We start from the raw sequence: 19,807 nt of genomic DNA, 5'->3' as shown, positions 1-19,807 counted from the left end.
GGATTAATACGATTAATGCAACATCTATTCCATCTTTGGCGATTCTCATTCATTCTTGAAGTATCCCTTACACCCTAGTTACAGGAGAGAGACTCCCTGGATGGCTCATTGTCCCCACTCTGATTAAGGCCCGCTCCGCACTGCAACCATTGTTATCACTAAAAAGCAAGTCTGAGCGTGGTTCACCCCTTCTTCAGACATCTGGGGTTTGCTAATGCCATAGGATGAAATTCTTTTTTTTTTTTTTTTTTTTTTGAGACAAAGTTTCGCTCTTGTTACCCAGGCTGGAGTGCAATGGCGCGATCTCGGCTCACCGCAACCTCCGCCTCCTGGGTTCAGGCAATTCTCCTGTCTCAGCCTCCTGAGTAGCTGGGATTACAGGCACGCACCACCATGCCCAGCTAATTTTTTATATTTTTAGTAGAGACGGGGTTTCACCATGTTGACCAGGATGGTCTCGATCTCTTGACCTCGTGATCCACCCGCCTCGGCCTCCCAAAGTGCTGGGATTACAGGCTTGATTACACTGCGCCCGGCCCATAGGATGAAATTCCAATTCTTCACTCCGGCAAACAAGATTCTTGACAAATTCAGCTGAACTCTCCAGCCTCATATCATCCCTCGCAGCAGCCTTGCGCCACAGCCGTATCATTCTGGGTTCTTTCCTACCTGTGTATACATCGTTCCCTTTATCCGAAGAACCCCTCTGAGAATGAGCTCAGTCTAGACAAGCCGGGGCCGGGGGTAGCAGCAGCAAACTGGGGGTTGGGAAGGGAGGAAGTGTGAGATGTTGCTAGACAGGGTAGGCAATGGGTTTTGACGAGCTCTCCTTTTCACCTTCCTCCTTGGTGACAGTCAGAGGTATCTCCCTGATTCAGTTGGAATCTTTCCTTGATGACATGGGTTCTATTGAAATGTTACCACCCTGTTGGTGGTAACATTTCGTTGCTGTTTCAAAGCAAGGGAGAATTCAAGGGGGGGGGGCTATGGAAATCATGCATGGAAAACATTTTCCTTATTTTTTCTGCTAAAATGTGCACGGGGCAGGGTGAGAATGATTTGAGGGAAGAGAAATACATAGCAAACATAGCATTTGGAAAGGCTAATTGGATGTGGATGAACATACAGAGATGTTCTGTTACTGTCAGAGATAGTGTTTACAGAGATGCTATTGGTGAAGCGAGACCAGTCATTATGGCTGGGTTAACGTGCACGGGGGAATACCGAAGCAATAATGAAGAAGGGCAGTGCCTGCAGAAAGGTTTCCATCAGGCACGCAGCTACAGGGGAAGGAATGGGCACCTTTTGATTTGACTCTGCCCACAGGGTTTGACCTATGGGACCTCCATGAAGAGACCCAGTGTTGCATAACAAAATCAAAAGCGGATTTTGGTTTGCTGGCCGCCTTGCCCCTGAGATGTGGACTGATCATTGCGGTTAGCATTCAAGAACAAGAACAAGCCTGTGATTTGGAGAGCGTGTGTCTCAACAATTAGAATACCATTCTGATTTCAACTATCTTTCCATATCCTCATAACTCAGTGAAGAATCCTGCACTCACAGTATTTCATCGTCCAAACCATAATCAACTCACTTCCATCTGCTCATGGAAAAGTGACAGAATTCTCTGTTCGGAACGAGAATCCCAATTTTAGAGTCAGGAAACATGATCCTGAGCCCTGTGAGGTCAGGATTGGGAAGCTGCAGAAGTGAGAAAAGATTTCATGAAGATTTTTCCGTTTTGTTTCAATGTTTCATTTTTGTTGTTGTTGTTTTGAAATAGGGTCTGTTCTGTTGCCCAGGCTGGAGTCCCCTGGTGCAATCATAGTTCACTGCAACCTCATACTCCTGGCCTCAAGTGATCCTCCCACCTCAGCCTTCTGAGCAGCTAGAACTACAGGTGTGTGCTCCCACACCAGGTTAATTTTTCATTTTTTTGTAGAGACTGGATCTCACTGTGTTGCTCAGGTTGGTCTCAAAGTCCTGAGCTCAAGCAGTCCTCCTGCCTCAGCAGCCTGAAGTGCTGGAATTACAGACATGAGCCACCATGTCTGACCCAAAGTTTAATTTCCATATGCAAAATAAAATGGTTGCAGCGGAAATACGAATGGGGAGGAAGAGATAACACCAAAAGATCTTAGAATGAGTTGTGGGAAGATTCCTTCTGTGAGGGGAGGGGAATTCAGGAAAGTCAGAATTCCCTTATACGCTGATGAGACTGGCTCTACAAAGCAAGAGAGAATTCATGGTGCTCCATGATTTACCAGGTTCTCATCCCGTTCATTCAGGTTTCTGGCTCTTGATTACCTTCATCCTTCTGCTCTGGGAAAAGTGCTCTGGAGTAACCAAGCAAAAGTCTCGCCTCTCAGGTCTCTACAGCCACAGTTAGCAGCAGCGGTTCAGCTCTCAAACAATTGAGTTTCCTAAGAATCCGGTCCAGGGAACACGAGTTTTGGAGGTACTTTGCTAAGTGTAGCAGCTGTAAGAAGACTTGGGGGCAAATCCCAGTTTCAGATGCAGTGCTTGTCATGACTCCACAGAGATTCTTTATATAAAAATCCCAGCACAGGCCGGGCGCGGTGGCTCATGCCCGTAATCCCAACACTTTGGGAGGCCGAGGTGGGTGGATCACAAGGTCAAGAGATCAAGAGCATCCTGGCCAGCATGGTGAAACCCCGTCTCTACTAAAAATACAAAAATTAGCCGGGTTTAGTGGCGCATGCCTGTAGTCTCAGCTACTCGGGAGGCTGAGGCAGGAGAAGTGCTTGAACCCAGGAGGCAGAGGTTGCAGTGAGCTGAGATCACACCACTGTACTCCAGCCCGGTGACAGAGCGAGACTCCGTCTCAAAATAAATAAATAAATAAATCCCAGCACAGGCCATCCTCTCCCCTCCCATAGTCCAGCAGGGATTTGCAGAACTTCACTGTACAACCTGTTTACGTAAATTTCTAGCTCATTACATCTTCCCTCATCTTTATCCCGGTGTTATTTTTCTCCTGATCATTTACCACCACCAAACCAACTCTGCTGTATTGTCTGTGGGTTTACAGTCTGTGGCCCCCACCCCACTCCTAGAATATACATTTCATAAATAGCAAGAGAAGAAGTTTCTTGCCCAGAGAGCTTCTCGCCTCCTTCCTCCTGCTTGCTCCTGATTCATGCTATAAGAGTCTTTTGTTTTCTGCCTTTTTGCAGAACATTGGCTGTGATGACTACCTAGGCTCTGACAAAGTCGTGGACAAATGTGGGGTGTGTGGAGGAGACAATACAGGCTGTCAGGTTGTGTCGGGCGTGTTTAAGCATGCCCTCACCAGCCTGGGCTACCACCGCGTCGTGGAGATTCCCCAGGGAGCCACGAAAATCAACATCACGGAGATGTACAAAAGCAACAACTATTTGGGTAAGCTTGGTCTTTTTCCAGAGAAAGCCATCTGTCCCCGCCAGGTGATGTATTCCTTCAGAACTGTGAGACAGACACAGCAGTGTCTGGGAGTCCTGGGGCATGCAGAGAGTGCCCCTGAGGAATGCCAAGGTACCACCTGGCCTGCGCCTTGAAATGAGAAGCTTGGGTGAAAAATGTTAAAAAAAAAATGTTTTTAAAAAGGTCCTTCTTGCAAATAAGCAAATAAATATTTAGTATCTATACATTTAAACCAGCCTTTGCTTCTCCCAAGAGAAACATGGTTATAAAGTGAATAGCAGACCAAATCGTTGCCCTGAGATGGGAGAAGCTCTTTGCAAAGCCCGGAGACCCGCCAGTGTTTGTTCTGTCAGGATTTGAGGTGGCCAGGGACAATTGATCCCATCTATACCTTCACTCCCCGGAGGTCTAAAGCAAAGCCATTTTTCTCTTCTTTCTGCTTCATCTGCCTGGGGCAGCAGACATATACATGTAGTAGTGTGTATGTCTTTTGAAAAGTTGTGGAATCCTCCAGCAATCGTTTTGGACAATATCATCAATATTGAGAGGCCATTTTTAACCCATTGTTCCACAAAAGATCTTTTTTGATACTTCCTTCTGGACTTTCAAGCTATTTGCATTCCGTCTGATACAAACCACAAAGCAGCCGAGCAAATCCTTTGGGTTTATACTAGCAATGGGATTGCAGCCCTAATGTCCATCAGTGATAGACTGGATAAAGAAAATGTGACACATACACAGCATGGAATACTATGCAGTCATAAAAAAGGATGAGTTCATGTCCTTTGCAGGGACATGAATGAAGCTAGAAACCATCATTCTCAGCAAACTGACACAACAGAAAACTGAACACATATTCTCGCTCATGAGTGGGTGTTGAACAATGAGAACACATGGACACAGGGAGGGGTAAACCACAAACCAGTTGAACAAATTACTGTTTGGTTTTTTTGGGAGGGGGGACAGAGTCTTGCCCTGTCCCCCAGTCTGGAGTACAGGGGTGCAATTTCAGTTCACTTCAGGCTCCACCTCCCAGGTTCAAGCGATTCTCCTGCCTCAGCCTCCCAGGTAGCTGGGACTGTAGGCATGCACCTCCACGCCCAGCTAATTTCTGTATTTTTAGTAGAGATGGGGTTTTGCCATGTTGGCCACATTAGTCTCAAACTCCTGACCCCAAGTGATCCACCCACCTCGGCCTACCAAAATGCTGGGATTACAGGCATGAACCACCGTACATGGCCTTGAACAAAATACTTTTTGTAAATTTCTAATTCATGTCAGGATGTACAAATCAGTTAACAAAATAATATAAGGGAGGCGTTTTTAGAAGTTATTTAATGAACAGCAGTATGCATTTTTTCCTTTTTTTTTTTTTATTATACTTTAAGTTCTGGGTACATGTGCAGATCGTGCAGTATTGATACATAGGTATACACATGCCATGGTGGTTTGCTGCATCCATCCCACCCCTCCACCGTCACCTACATTAGGTATTTCTCCTAACGTTATCCCTCCCCAATTCCCCCACCCCCTCCTATTCCTCCCCTAGCCCTCCAGCCCCCAACAGGCCCCAGTGTGTGATGCTCCCCTCCCTGTGTCCATGTGTTCTTATTGTTCAGCACCCACTTATGAGTGAGAACATGTGGTGTTTGGTTTTCTGTTCTTGTGTCAGTTTGCTGAGAATGATGGTTTCCAGCTTCATCCATGTCCCTGCGAAGGACATGAACTCATCCTTTTCTATGGCTGCATAGTATTCCATGATGTATATGTGCCACATTTTCTTTATCTATTCTATCATTGATGGGCATTTGGGTTACAATACCCTAACTGGTTATATACCCAAAGGATTATAAATCATTCTATTATAAAGACATATGCACATGTATGTTCATTGCAGCACTGTTTACAATAGCAGTATGTATTTTTATCTTTTAATTATTTAATTGAACAGGAACTTACCTAACACAAAAATTATGTGTCAGGCACTATTTTTAATGCTTTACATTCATTCAATCTTTGAATTCTCTCAACTGGGAAAAGGAACTATTCCCATCTCCACTTTTCATATAAGAAAGCAGGCACAGAGAGATTATGTACCTTGCCAAGGTCACAGTGCCATAACGAGGTGGAGCTGGGGTTCAAATCCAGGAAGTCTATCTCCAGGTATGGTAGTCTATCAAGAGATGATACCAATGGGCAGTCTTGGAACCTGAGTCCCTGTGGTGTGCCACTGGCCATGAAGCAGCAATGGCTGCAGCAGTTGAAAGACTATTAAGTCTGCAGCTTTCAAGTATCAGGATCACCCAGAAGTTAACTCCAGACCCAGAAACTCCATATTCCGCCGCTCTTCCTTCCCCGTCTAGTCAAATGCAGCCAAAACGAACTTGATTTTATTGAGGGGAGGGGGAAGGGATGGCAGATGAGACTCTGAGACGAACCCAATCTAAGGAAAACTGTTCAGTTTGCTCTGACAAACTCAGGAGCCATCAAGTAGCAGAAAACCTCGTTTCTCAGTGAGTGCTTTGTATATTCTTTTCAATAGTGAAAAATAGTGTTTGTGTGGCTCCTCCTTTCTTTTGTACTACTGTGAGATCACATCTTCTTAAACATCCTGCCTCCTAGAATGGGAATGTTCTTCTGGGGATTACTTGAAGTGTAATTGCGTTTAAATGTCACTTTTTATTAGTGTGATGTTGCTCTTAGTACGTTTTCCCTGGCTATAGTTAGTTCTATTCAGCAAGCAGTTTTCAAGCTGTGCCCCCTAAAGAAAAAATAGATATTCTGGGCGAATATCCACTGGATGTCTAAATAGAGGAAGCTCTCACAGCTTTGGTGTTTTCGTCTGGAGTAGGAGAATAAGAATCTTCATCTTACAAGTAGTCATGAGTTTCAATAGGATAACATATATTTAAGACCCAGCAGAGCCCCTAACTAGGCAGTTGACAAATGTTCATTCCCTTTCTTTTGTCTCAGAGGGCTTGTCAGTTTTGATTCCATCAAAACTGTGGAATAAACATTTCCTCTTTCCCTAAAAAGGATGAAGGGAAGGCAGAGGGAAAATGGAAGTACCAAGAGTCAGTGGGGGCCGGGCATGGTAGTTCATGTCTATAGTCCCAGCGCTGTGAGAGGCCAACACAGGAGGGCTGCTTGAAGTTAAGAGTTCAAGACCAGCCTGCACAACATCAAGTGAGACCCCCATCTCTCCAAAAAAATTTAAAAATCAGCCAGATCTGGTGACACATGCCTGTAGTCCTAGCTACTTGGGAGGGTTAGGCATGAGGATTGCTTGAGCCTAAGAGGTAAAGCCTTCAGGTCAAGGCTTTCATGCCACTGCACCCCACCTGGGGCGATAGAGCAAGACTCTATCTCAAAAAAGAAAATACTCAATGGAGAGGTGATTCAAAAAGTCAAGTTCCAACTTCCTACACCCAGAGGTCAGTGGGGTACACATGAAATCGGTAGCATCCATGGCAATATTACATGAGGTCCTGTGGGCAAAGGAGAGAGCAAAAACGGAAGAGCAGGCTCTAGTGAAAGGAGATTCCAGAGGTGACAAACACAAGTTCCTTCTATAGCACTTACATCACCTGGGGTGCTTTGTGTGTTCTCTCTTTTTAAAAAAAAATGATCTATAATTCATATGCCATAAATTTCATGCCATTGAAGTGTTCATTGGTTAGAATGGTCTTTTTCTCTTCACAGGTGTTGTCTTTACCTAACCCACTATTCCTGCGGAATGAAGTCTGTATATTTTAAAAGTAAACATACATGGGATTGCTTGAGATCATGTAGAAACGATTAGCAGGTGTATCTAGCTATTTTTGAACTCTTGACAACCGTGTTTTACATTGCACATTGTCACCTGCTGAAACCTTTTCCAAAGAGATATGTGGTGGGTTTCTCCACAGTTTTCCAGGTAACAGTGAAGATTCTGATTTTCTTACCTTGTGAGTTCTGGCGATGTAAACTGTATTTTCTATAAAATTTGACTTGATACACAAAATTTACTCAGCTGTTTGTGAAAGTTTGATCTGCAGAATAGGCAATGTAGAGGAAATTAATAGTTCACATTTGTATCTTTGCCTTGAAGATTGCACAGCTTAAGAAGTTGTTTTTTTTTTTTTTTTAGTTTCTTGTTTCCAGAATTACCTTTAGTTATTTGTAATGCAAATAAAACTTTCCCTGTGAAATAGTTGGTATTTTTTAAATGGCTGACTCCCCAGTAACAATAGAAAATAGGTTTCTATGAGAAAGGCAAGCTTGTTTGATTGATTGATTGATTGATTGATTGAGATGGACTCTCTCACCGTCACCCAGGCTAGAGTGCAATGGCGCGATCTCAGCTCACTGCAAACTCCACCTTGTAGCTTCAAGTGCTTCTCCAGCCTCAGCCTCCCAGGTAGCTGGGATTACAGGCGTCCGCCACCACATCCAGCTAATTTTTGTCTTTTTAGTAGAGACAAGGTTTCACCATGTTGGCTAGGATGGTCTCCATCTCTTGACCTCGTGATCCACCCACCTCAGCCTCCCAAAGTGCTGGGGTTATGGGCGTGAGCCACCACATCCAGCCCAGACTTATATTGCTAATGATGAAGATGATGATTTAATCACCTTATTTTGTTTTATTTTTCACTTTTATTTTAGGTTCAGGGGTACATGTACAACTTTTTATATAGGTAAACTCATAACACAGGGGGTTTTCGTACAGATTGTGTCACCCAGGGACTAAACCTAGTACCCAACAGTTATTTTTTCCAATTCTCACCCTCTCCCACCCTCAAATAGGCCCCAGTGTCTGTTGTTTCCCTCTGTGTGTCCAGGTCTTCAGCTCCCATTTGGAGTGATAACGTGGTATTTGGTGTTCTGTTTCTGTGTGGTTTTCGAAGGATAATGGCCTCCAGCTTCATCCATGTTCCTGCCAAAGACATGATCCTGTTCTTTTTGATGGCTGCATAGTATTCTGTGGTACCATGTACTATATTTTCTTTCTCCAATCTGTCATTGTTGGACGTTTAGTTACTATCATGAATAGTGTGCAGTGAACATATGTGTGCATGTGTCTTTATAGTAGGATGATTTATATTCCTTTGGGTATATACCTGGTAAGGGATTGCTGGGTCAAATGGTATTCTATTTTTAGCTCTTTGAGGAATCACCATGCTACTTTCCACAGTGGTTGGAAAGCATTTGCACTTCCAGCAACAATGTATACATGTTCCCTTTTCTCCATAACCTTGCCAGATTGTGTCATTTTTTGACGTTTTAATAGTAGCCATTCTGACTGGTGTAAGATGGTATCTCGTTGTGGTTTTGATTTGTGTCTCTCTAATGATTGGTGATACTGAGTCTTTTTGCATATGCTTGTTGGCCATATGTATGTCTTCTTTTGAAAAGTACGTCTTCCGTCGATGTCTTTTGCCCACTTTTTAATGGAGTTGTTTTCGTCTTAGAAATTTGTGCAAGTTCTTTTAGATGCTGGATATGAGACCTTTGATGTATAGTTTGCAAATATTTTCTCCCATTCTGTAGGGTATCTGTTTACTCTGTTGATAGGTTCTTTTGCTGTACAGCTGCTCTTAAGTTTAATTAGACACCATTTGTCAAATTTTGCTTTTGTTTCCGTTGCTTTTAGCAACTTCATCATGAAATCTTCCCTAGTTCCTGTGTCCAGAACAGTGTTACCTAGCTTGTCCTCTAGGGTTTTATAGTTTTGGGTTTTACATTTACGTCTTTTAATCCATCTTGAGTTGATTTTTGTATATAGCATAAGAAAGGGGTCCAGTTTCAGTCTTCTGCATATGACCAGCCAGTTCTGCCAGCACCATTTATTGAATAGGGAGTCCTTTTTCCATTGCTTGTTTTTTTCAGCTTTGTTGAAGATGAGATAGTGGTAGGTGTATGGCCTGATTTCTGGGCCTTAGTTCTCTATTCTGTTCCATTGGTCTGTGTGTGTGTTTTTGTACCAGTACCACTCTGTTTTGATTACTGTAGCCCTGTAGTATAGTTTAAAGTCAGGTAAGGTTATGTTTCTAGCCCTGTTCTTTTTGCTTAGGATTGCCTTGGGTTTTGGGGCTCCTTTTTCTATTCCATATGAATTTTAAAATAGCTTTATTTAGTTCTGTGAAGAATTTCATTGGTAGTTTGATAGGAATAACATTGAACCTGTAAATTGCTTTGGGCAGTATGGTCATTTTAATTATATTGATTCTTCTCACCCATGAACATGGAATGTTTTTCCATTTGTTTGTATCATCTCTGATTTCTTTGAGTGGTGTTTTGTAATTCTAATCTCAGAGATCTTTTACCTCCCCGGTTAGCTGTATTCCTCGGTATTTTATTCTTTTTGAATCACCTTATTTTAAAAGATTTCTAAAGCTCTCAATATTTAAATGAGCATCCCTAGGATTCTCCCTCTCTTTTTTTTTTTTAACTTTTAAGTTCAAGGGTACAAGTGCAGATTTGTTACACAGTTAAACTTATGTTACGGGGGTTTGTTTACAGATTATTTCATCACCCAGGTAGTAAGCCTAGTACCCACAAGTTATTTTTCCTGAACCCTCCTCCCGCCCTGGGCTTCTCACTTAGTTAATAATAGTAGTCATACCACACGTACGTAATATTTTAATCTCCAAAGCATTTTCACATACATGGCCTTCTGATCTTTAACACTGGACATTATTTATTAATACTTTGCTTGTTCCAAAAAGCTTTAGACTTTCTAAAGTTATAATTATAGAGTTAAAATATAAAAATTGAAATTTCAAACTTAAAACTAAATAGAAAAAGGAGACCTGTATACCAGAAACTTTGGCTGATGTATTTATAGTGATGGTACATTAAAGTTAACTCTGAGTTTCTGGCTTAATTTAGTTTGACCATTAAGGCCTAGCCTACTAGACTCAGATTCTGAAGGCCATTGGTCCAGCCCCTTCCCTGCCATAACTCATAGGAGGAGTGGCCCATGCAGAGCTGGAGGAAGAGTCCAACTCACCACAATGCTTCTTTTCTCTGAACAAAACTACAGAAACCATTAACATTTAATGTTGCACATATTTCAGGAGATAAGATGTTTATTCGTCTCATTTGAGATTGTAAACTAATGAAACTCTGCAGAATTGAGCTCCAAATTTCTGTTTATTTGAATTTGTTTACATGCTCCAAAATACAGACTGTTTCATGAGTTCTAGACTCCTCGATCTTTTTTTTTTTTAATGGAAAAGACTTTAGAACGCACATGTCTGTTGTAAGCTATGAATTCACCTTTTGTATGTGAATTATTCTGAACTCTCCCATTTAGGGAAAAAAAGTTTAATTGTATTTAAATGATTGACATTTTGTATTACTTGCCTTTTTCTTAATAAAAGATATTGTAAAATTATTTTAGCTGAAATATCAAAGTTTGGCATAGTTCCGTCAGTTCAGTTTACTAATGTCATTATACAACAGTTAAGAAATCAGACATAAAAGCATACCAAGCACAAATTGATTATACAAGACACGTACTACCTGCCAACATGTTAGGTTGTCATAGAGTTTTAGACTTGGACAGAATTTCTAAAGATCTGTAAGCTTTCAAAAATAAACTGGCAATATTCTTACTTTCAAACATGTTCTCCTGAAAGTTTTAAACAATAATAATGGTCAGCATTGAAAAAAAATCAAGTCTTATGAATAACCTATAATTTTCAGGCTTCAATTTATTCATTGAGCAGCTTTTTCTATGGGAAACATTGAATGTTTAAATACTGTGATGTCTTACATTTGCATGACAATAATCTCTAATATTTTTTTCATATTCACTGTAAAATTTTCAAGCAAGACAAATGAAACAGAACAAAAAGGTAAAATTCCCTCTTTATACAAACTCCACACTTGATCCACTACATTCAAGTGTAAACACTACTTGAAGGTAATTAACTACTGTTCACAGTTCATTTTGTATTCTCCAGCCCTTTCTATAAGTACCAATAAATGTATACTTTCTAAAATTGATATTACTACACATGCTTTTTGCAATTTTCTTCCTTATTTTATTAGCATATCATGGGTATCTTTTTATATTCATATCAGGCTATGTTTTTTGTTTGTTTGAGTGCACAGTATTCCATACAATAGATGTAGCATTATTTATTTAGGTACTTCCCTACTGAGGGATGTTTAGATTGCCTCTGATTTTGTAACATTACAAATCATACTTTAGAATTTTGGTTTAAGACGGCAGACTGAGCATATGAGTTTTTCTTGCCTTTCTTCAAAGATTACTTCAAAATGATAAGGAATTTAAAAAAAGAAAAAAAAAACATGTGACCTAAAATCACCAAGAAGACTGAAGTAGGGGCATCAGTGAGCAAATGATTTTAACAGATTTTTGGAAAACAGAAAGCAGATGAGAGAATATTCACTAGCAGAGCAGAGGAAATCACAGCCAGGTGTGCAGAGGGGGTCTGGGAGGAGGAGGGCCTGGCCTGTGAGCTGAAGCCCCAAGAGGCTCTGAGCCTGGAACATAGCAGGTAACAGGGAGGGGAGAAGGGACAAATGTGGCTGAAAATGGGAAAGAAGTGAAAAAAAAACGTCTATGGAACAGGCACCCCCACTCCTAGCAGACGCACGCATTCAGACTGCTGGCACTGCCTCCTTGTCCAACGGAGGGACTGGGGCCTGGATGAGAGGTGGGTGCTGCAAGATTTCGGTTTTTATTGTGGAATTGGAAAAAGGGCAGCTTGCTGAGTAGTACCCTACTCTCTGACTCTGTAGAACTTAGCCTGTTAACACACACTAACATGCGCAGGGTTCTCAGGAAGCCTTCATTTGCTTTTGTCTTAAATGCCAGTGAATAACTGAAAATACCATGAATGAGTAACCAAGGATCACTAGACATTTTCTTAGGACTATAGCATGAAAGGTAATGCCCAAGATCAATAACTGAAAAAGTTATTTCTGGAAGAAACTGAGCAAATTCTTGGAGAAGAAAACTTAAAGAAAGGTTCTCTAACAAGTATTGCTTCCATGAATATCCTAATATGTGTATCTTTTCATAGTTATATAAATAGTTCTGTAGGATAGACTCCTGGCAGGAGAATTTGTAGGTCGAATGGAATGCACACTTAAAATCCTGGAAAATAAAACGAAATTCCTCTCCAAAGTCATTGTACCAATTTACATTCCCACCAGGGGCACATGAAAGAACTCTTTCTTCACACCCTTACCAAAACTAAGTATTACAAATACACTTAATTCTTACTATATCTTTTTTATTTGCATTTTCCTGGCTAGTAATTCTTGTTTTTTATACTCTATGAATTAGACATTTTTAAATTGCATTTGTAGTTTCTTATTGATTTTAAGAACTCATACACATAATAATACCCAGTTTTTTGCTCATATCTATTCAAAATATTAGCCTTTATCTTATGTTTCAACTTTGCTTAAATTATCTATTACTCTGTGGTAAAAAAATTGTAATCTTTCTTCAGTCAATTCTGTCAATTTTTTTATGGCTAGTGGTTTTGTCTTAATTAAGAAGACCTACCCACCTCCAACATTATAAAATTATTCTCTAATATGTTATCCTATTACTTTTGTGGTTGTATTTTTATTTAAATATTTAATACATCTGGAATTTTTGTGTTGTGTGGTGTGAGGCAGGATCTAACTTTTTTTTTTTTTTTCAAATAGACAGTTGGAAATACCATTTGTTAAATGACTCCCATTGATTTGAAATGCCATATCTACCATACGCTGTATTCAAATATGTATAGATATACTTGTGAATTCTCACTTCAGGTCCATTGATCTGTTTGTCTCCTCTACTTAAATACTATATAATTTTCACTCCTGTAGTTTTGATATGTTTTATTCTTTGATAGGTCAATTATCTGTCCCCTCCTCAGTTTCCTACCAAATAAATACTGTGCTCTTTTTGTACATTTTTCTTAGGCATTCTTATACATTTGTTTATATACATTTTAAAATCGATTTGTCAAAATACATAAAAATTCTGTTGAGATTTTGATTGAGATTCCAACAAATTTATGGATTGATTTGAGGCAGGAAAAAAAAAATTACGACATTGAATCTTTCTGTTCAGGAGCGTAGCACGTTCCTCTTTTTATGTTCCTTTTTTTTTTTTTTTTTTGAGACAGAGTTTCCCTCTTGTTACCCAGGCTGGAGTGCAATGGCGTGATCTTGGCTCACCGCAACCTCCGCCTCCTGGGTTCAGGCAATTCTCCTGCCTCAGCCTCCTGAGTAGCTGGAATTACAGGCACGCGCCACCATGCCCAGCTAATTTTTTGTATTTTTAGTAGAGACGGGGTTTCACCATGTTGACCGGGATGGTCTCGATCTCTTGACCTCGTGATCCACCCGCCTCAGCCTCCCAAAGTGCTGGGATTACAGGCTTGAGCCACCGCGCCTGGCTCTTTTTATGTTCTTAATAATTTCTTCAACTTGATGTTACTTATGTTTTATTACTTTATTCCTAGGTATTTTATAGTTTTTGCTAATATGGCATATAACATCTTCATTTCCATTACATTTTTAATTAGTCATGCCAGTGTATGTGAAATTAGTTTTATATATTTATTTTGTATCGACATCTTGCTAGACTTTTTTAATAATTCTAATAGATCTTCAGTTGTTTGATTTTGGGCTTTCTGTAGGTGGCCAGTCATGATATCTATAAATAATACAAATGTTATCTTCTCACACCTGTAGTCTCAGCACTTTAGGAGGCCAAGGCAAGCAGATTACTTCAGGTCAAGAGTTTGAGACCAGCCTGACCAACATGATGAAGCACCATCTCTAATAAAAATACAAATATTAGCCAGGCATGGTGGTGCACACCTGTAGTCCCAGCTACTCAGGAGGCTGAGGCAGGAGAATCTCTTGAACCTGGGAAGTGGAGGTTGCAGAGCCAAAATCACGCCTCTGCACTTCAGTCTGGGTGACAGACTCCATCTCAAAAAAAAAAAAAAAAAAGTTACCTTCCTTTCAAGTATTCTGCTTTATTCTCTTCTTGCACTTAGAGGGTGAAACTGCTAAAACTGTGGTATAATCATCATGATAATGGGCTTTCCTATCTTGTTCCCGACAATGGATATACTCCTAATAGAAGTTTGGTTAGCTTTCTGACAGATTCATCAAAATAAGGTTTTTTTCTTTTTATAACTAGCTTTTAAGAATTTTTAATAAAACTTGGCCTTGTTTTGTTTAGTTTCCTTCTGAATATCTGATGATCAATCCTTAGTTGTCAGTTTACATTTATAAGGATAATGGATAGTTGCTTATTCTAGGTACGGTCGGTGGCTTTCCTCTGCAATTACTTTCATCTGTTTTTGCAATAGTCCTTTTCTCCAAATGGAGCAGAGACCAGTATGCTGCAAGATGAAGCAGGTTTCCTCTGAGTGTCCCCATCTGGGCAGGGGACAGACAGGCAGGCGGCTACAAAAGCCTCTTCTCTTAGAGGCATCTGAGGATTCAGTAGGATAATCACGAATTGCCTAGCATGATAATGAGTTTAATATATATTTTCCCGGCTTTATTCAAGGCTCCAGTGACTGCATCAGTGACTGCCTAGCAAAACTCTTGTTTTCCTTGCAATTTCCTTGCCATGACTAGAAACAGCCTTCTCTCCTGCTCCACTGCCAAGGAAGCCTCCGAGATTATGCCAGTTCAGGTGTAAAATTTTACACCTTTCTTCTTAGACATCAAAAGCCTACCTGATTTGACTGCCATAGTTGTGTACCTATGGCTTTTGCCCTCAACTGTCTGTCTAGGAATAGTTTCCTCATCCCAGAAGAACAAAAAGAAAAAGAAAAGTAGGCATGCTTCTTCAGCACACATCCTGTGCTGACCTCATTCTAATCAGAAAATGGATCCTCTAGGGGTATCGATGTGTGATGATGTGTTTATGCCTCTCCTACCATACTCCCCCAGCCCCAGGCTGCATCCAGTGATCTAAGTGGCATTTCTCTGCTCTTGCTCTTATCTGGGCTCTAGTTCTTGGCTTTGTCTTCCATTTATACTCTGCCCATTGAAATTGGTCTTTGCAGAGCCGTTGTTTCCAGCTGGGGTGGATGCTCTTGGTCAAGTTCCTTAACCTTTCTGAGATTTGATTTCCCCATAGGCAAACTAGGAAAACAATTACAGTTTCATAGGACTATTAACTTTAAATGAGAAAATATAGGTAAAATATCCAGCATCTCCAAACTATTAGTTCCCGTATCTCCCTGAATCAGTGGTTCTCACCCTGGCTGTACATGGCAATCATGGGAGACCTGCTGCATGAGGCATGTTTGAACTATACTGATGCCTGAGTCCCACCTGCATGTTTAACTGGTCGGGGGCACAGCCTGACAACCTGGACTTCAGGATTTGTTTAAAAAACTTTAAAGGTGATTCCAATGTCCTTTCAGGGTAGAAGGCCTTTTCTCTATGTCAGTAGGTGTCAGCTAGGGACTATTTTGCACCCACTCTCCAGACATTTGGCAATGGGTGGAGGCATTTTGATTGTTACAGCTAGGGCAGAGAAGAGGGGAGGTGGGTGCTGCTGGCATCTGTGGAAAAAGGCCAGGGATGCTGCTAAACCGTTCACAGTGCACAGGACAGCTCCCACAACAAAGAATGATTCAGCTCCAAACCTCAACAGAGCTGAAGTAAGAAACCCTGGCCTGTTTGATCACTAAGATCCCTTTCAGTGCTAAAGTACTGTAGATCACTTGTTTCAGAATGATGTTTCTAAAATAATAAATACCTAAGGTTTTCTTGGAATGACCATTTTATGTATCCGCTCACTCTGAATCCTTAGCTTCCAGTCCAACCCCCTCCTTTGGTTTGCTTTCCAGATTTCACTCAATTCTTGGTAGTGGGTCCCTTGATTGCTTATCTCTCAGCAGTGGTGAAGCAGCCCCAGCAACGGAAGTCCCATCTTAAAATGCCTTTTGGTAGCTGGCCCTGTGGCATTTGGAGTCCTTTCTTGCTTTCTTAATACATGGCAGAAGAATAAAAGAGAAAAAGGCCAGCAAAGAAAGTCCGTTTTTCTTTGGATTCTCTGATCATCTCTCCAGCCTGGCACTGAACTCGATTTTACTGTAGTTTATCTGTTTACATGTCCGTGCTCTTCCCAGTGGGGCTGTGCACCCCTTGAAGACAAACAGGCCAGCCTTAGACGTTGTCCTCTGGAGTAACACCACGAGCTAGGGACTGTGCCACGTGGTGCAAATTCAGAAATAAAGGCCGGGCTGGCTCTCCGGAGGCCCATGCATGGTGCGCAGCCCACGTGCTACTGGAGTTGTATTACTACTGGCTAGACGGCTGGAAGCCCAAGTTCACGACCTCCTTCAGCGAATCCTCCCAACACTCACACAAGGTGGGAACTACTGTCGTCATCTGCATTTTATAGTTGAGGGACCTGCCTGTGGTAAACAATTTGCGAATGGTGAAATCAGGACTTGAACCCGGGCGCAGGCCTCACTCATGATCTCCACTGCATGTTTATGACCATGGCCATTTGCAAGAAAAATATGGTGGGGTGGGGCAGTATTTGTGTCTTCTCCCTCTCCAACCATTGGAAGAAAGACACGTTCCGCTTAATTCCTTGCTGCCATCCTGCACCCTCCGCACTGTTCCATCCCTGTCCCGACCAGTACCTCGAACTTGATTATAATCACGTGTCCCGTGCTCCCTTTGGGAATCCTTGGCCTAAATATCCATAGTTATTTCTTAGTCACTGGATGTGCACCATCTTGCCTCAGCAGACTCCTTCTGGAACTAGCTTTTAAAAGAGTATCCAGCTCTTAAAAAGAGTAAAACATTTTAGAGAAATAAAACATCAAGTGTGTGTTTTTCCTCTTTTTATCGTGGTAAAACATATGCAAACACAAAATTTACCATTTTAATGATGTTAAGTATATAATTCAGTGACATTAAGTACATTCACTGCTGTGCAACCATCACCATGATCCATTTTCAGAATTTTTTTTTTTTTTTGATATGAAGTCTTGCTCTGTCACCAGGCTGGCGTGCAGTGACGCAATCTCATCTCATTGCAACTTCTGCCTCCCGGGTTCAAGCAATTCTCCTGCCTCAGTCACCCAAGTAGCTGGGACTACAGGCACGTGCCACCATGCCCAGCTAATATTGGTATTTTTAGTAGAGACAGGATTTCACCATGTTGGCCAGGATGGTTTTGATCTCTTAACCTTGTGATCCACCCGCCTCAGCCTCCCAAAGTGCTGGGATTACAGGCATGAGCCACCACACCTGGCCTCAGAATTGTTTATCATCCCAAAAGCTGTACTCATTACACAGTAACCCCCTTCTTTCCCCTCCTCCAAGCCCCTGGTGACTTCTGCTTTCTGCCTTATGCATTGACCTATTCTAGGAACCTCATGCACATGGAATCACACAGTGTTTGTCCTTTGGTGTCTGGGTTATTTCACTTAGCATAATGTTTTCAAGATTCATCCGTGTGGTAGCACGTACCAGAATTCCAATGCCTTTTTATGTATATAGCACATTTTGTTTATCCATTCATCTGTTGATGAGCACCTGGGCTGTTTCCCTCTTTTGGTTATTGTGAATAATGTTGCTATGAACATGGCCATACAACTGTCTGTCTGAGTCACTGCTTCCAATTCTTTTGGGTATATACCTAGGAGTGGAATTGCTGGGTCATATGGGAACTCCATATTTAACCTTAAGAGAAACTGCCAAACTGCTTTCTACGTCAGCTGCCCCGTTTTATCTTCCCACAAGGGTTTCAACGTCGCCACATTCTCACCAATGCTTCAAGTGTGTTTTCGAAGGAGTATTTAAGCAGGTGATATGATAGGGACCAGTGGTCTGCTTTCAGGCATCAGGACAAGATGCTGAGCTGGGCTTTGCTACCTGCTGTGGGTCATCGAAGCCCGAGGAGATGGTTAAGTCACAAACGACTCAAAGGGATATCCTGACTCTTGACTGGATGTTCCTTGTCAATGCTGAGGAAAGTTATCATTGAGTATTTGTTTTTGTTTTTTTAATTTGGACTCATTTCTTGCCTTTTCTTTACCACAAGCTTTGATGACTCCTGTCCAAAACCAGCTATTGACAAAACAAAGATTCCATGCCAAAGAGACGGTGCCCTCTTGCTGTGATTTGGAAAGATACTATTGTTTGTTTTAGCACTCCTGGACTTGATTTTGGATTACATACTTTCCACCTGGTGTCTGACAGCACACCTCCCTTTGATTTATGAAAGCCATGATATTCTTATATCTGTTTACAGGGGCTTTCTTTTCACTTTCAGAGTCACTTTGCCTTGAAAAGCTTTCAGATATGCTGGAAGGAAAGGAAATCAACTCTGCCCCACCCCCTTCTGCTCATTGTTTCACGTTTTCTGCTTTATATTTATAGTTGGTACCTAGCCACCCTGGAAATGTAAGATTGAGTTGGCCTGTTTGTACATGGATTTGCCTTTCATTCTGTGGGAATAGTTAAGCTGTAGTTTGTTTTTTTGCTTTTAATTGTATGGTCTGTCTCAGAAATATGCAAAATGCCCACCCCTGTTTTCCTATACTTAATGAGATGCTTTCCTCAAATGCAGGAAACAGCTGCTGAGCAGGCTGAGTCTTGAGTTTTTGTGGCAGTGATTTGACACCTCTGTCCTTGCATGAAAAATAACACTTGTCTCCTAGCCCACTCTAGGCAACAGCATCTGAGTGGACGGTATCTTCAGCAGGGCTGCTCATGGCTCCCAGATCTCCTACCTGAATTAGGGTAATAGCTGAGAACCCATTGTCTCCAAGTCCATGGTGCATAATACTGTCCCGAGATCCGTCTATTCCCTGACCCACTTGGAAGTCCATTGAAGCTCTCCCTCTTTGAATCAAAGTCTTGCTTTTTTGTGATATGTTAGGTCACTGAGCTGCCACATTAGGGCATTAATACAAGTTAAGCCCCAAGAAGAGCTTTCTAAGGTTTAAACAACGTTTAGTAAATAGAGTTGACTTAATGAAAGAGACGTGCCCCTGAGAAAAACCATCATCTCTTGAGGATTTCTTAACCAGCAGCTGGGGATGGCCCACTCTTTGCTGCTCCATGGTTGCTGCTCTCATTGGGAGCTTCTCTTACTTCCTCATGAGCATCAGAGCTTCGGAAATGTGAAACCTGCCTTCTAAGGTTGCCTGCTTCTCTCTTCAGGTCTTACCTTCCCATGGGAGAAGTTGAGTGCCCTTTCCCCTTCTTTTATTAAGCAGAACTCTGGTCATATTGTTCTTCTTCTAAACCTTCCGTGTTTGCAGATAAGTCACTGCAGGAGTGGGCTTTGAAGATCATCCTTTCTCCCTCTCATCATAAACCGCCTTTGTTAGCTTTGCTCTGGCTGTTTTAGCATCAACAGCTCTAA

The 19,807-nt window shown here is 41.5% G+C and overlaps 1 protein-coding gene across 2 annotated transcripts in view; it reads left to right on the top strand.

Annotated features, from left to right (window-relative positions):
* Positions 1 to 19,807, top strand: part of THSD4 (thrombospondin type 1 domain containing 4) — a 669,073-nt gene that overhangs the window by 548,544 nt on the left and 100,722 nt on the right. For both annotated transcript variants that reach the window (XM_039469071.2, XM_010340286.3), the window contains one exon: positions 3,198 to 3,402. In XM_039469071.2, coding sequence (XP_039325005.2) covers positions 3,198 to 3,402 — 205 coding nt within the window. The remainder of the gene's footprint in view (positions 1 to 3,197; positions 3,403 to 19,807) is intronic.

Source organism: Saimiri boliviensis, chromosome 2 (assembly GCF_048565385.1).
Source record: "Saimiri boliviensis isolate mSaiBol1 chromosome 2, mSaiBol1.pri, whole genome shotgun sequence".
Lineage (NCBI taxonomy): Eukaryota > Metazoa > Chordata > Mammalia > Primates > Cebidae > Saimiri > Saimiri boliviensis.
The sequence above is the reverse complement of the archived record's forward strand: the minus strand, read 5'-3'. Positions and strand labels throughout refer to the sequence as shown.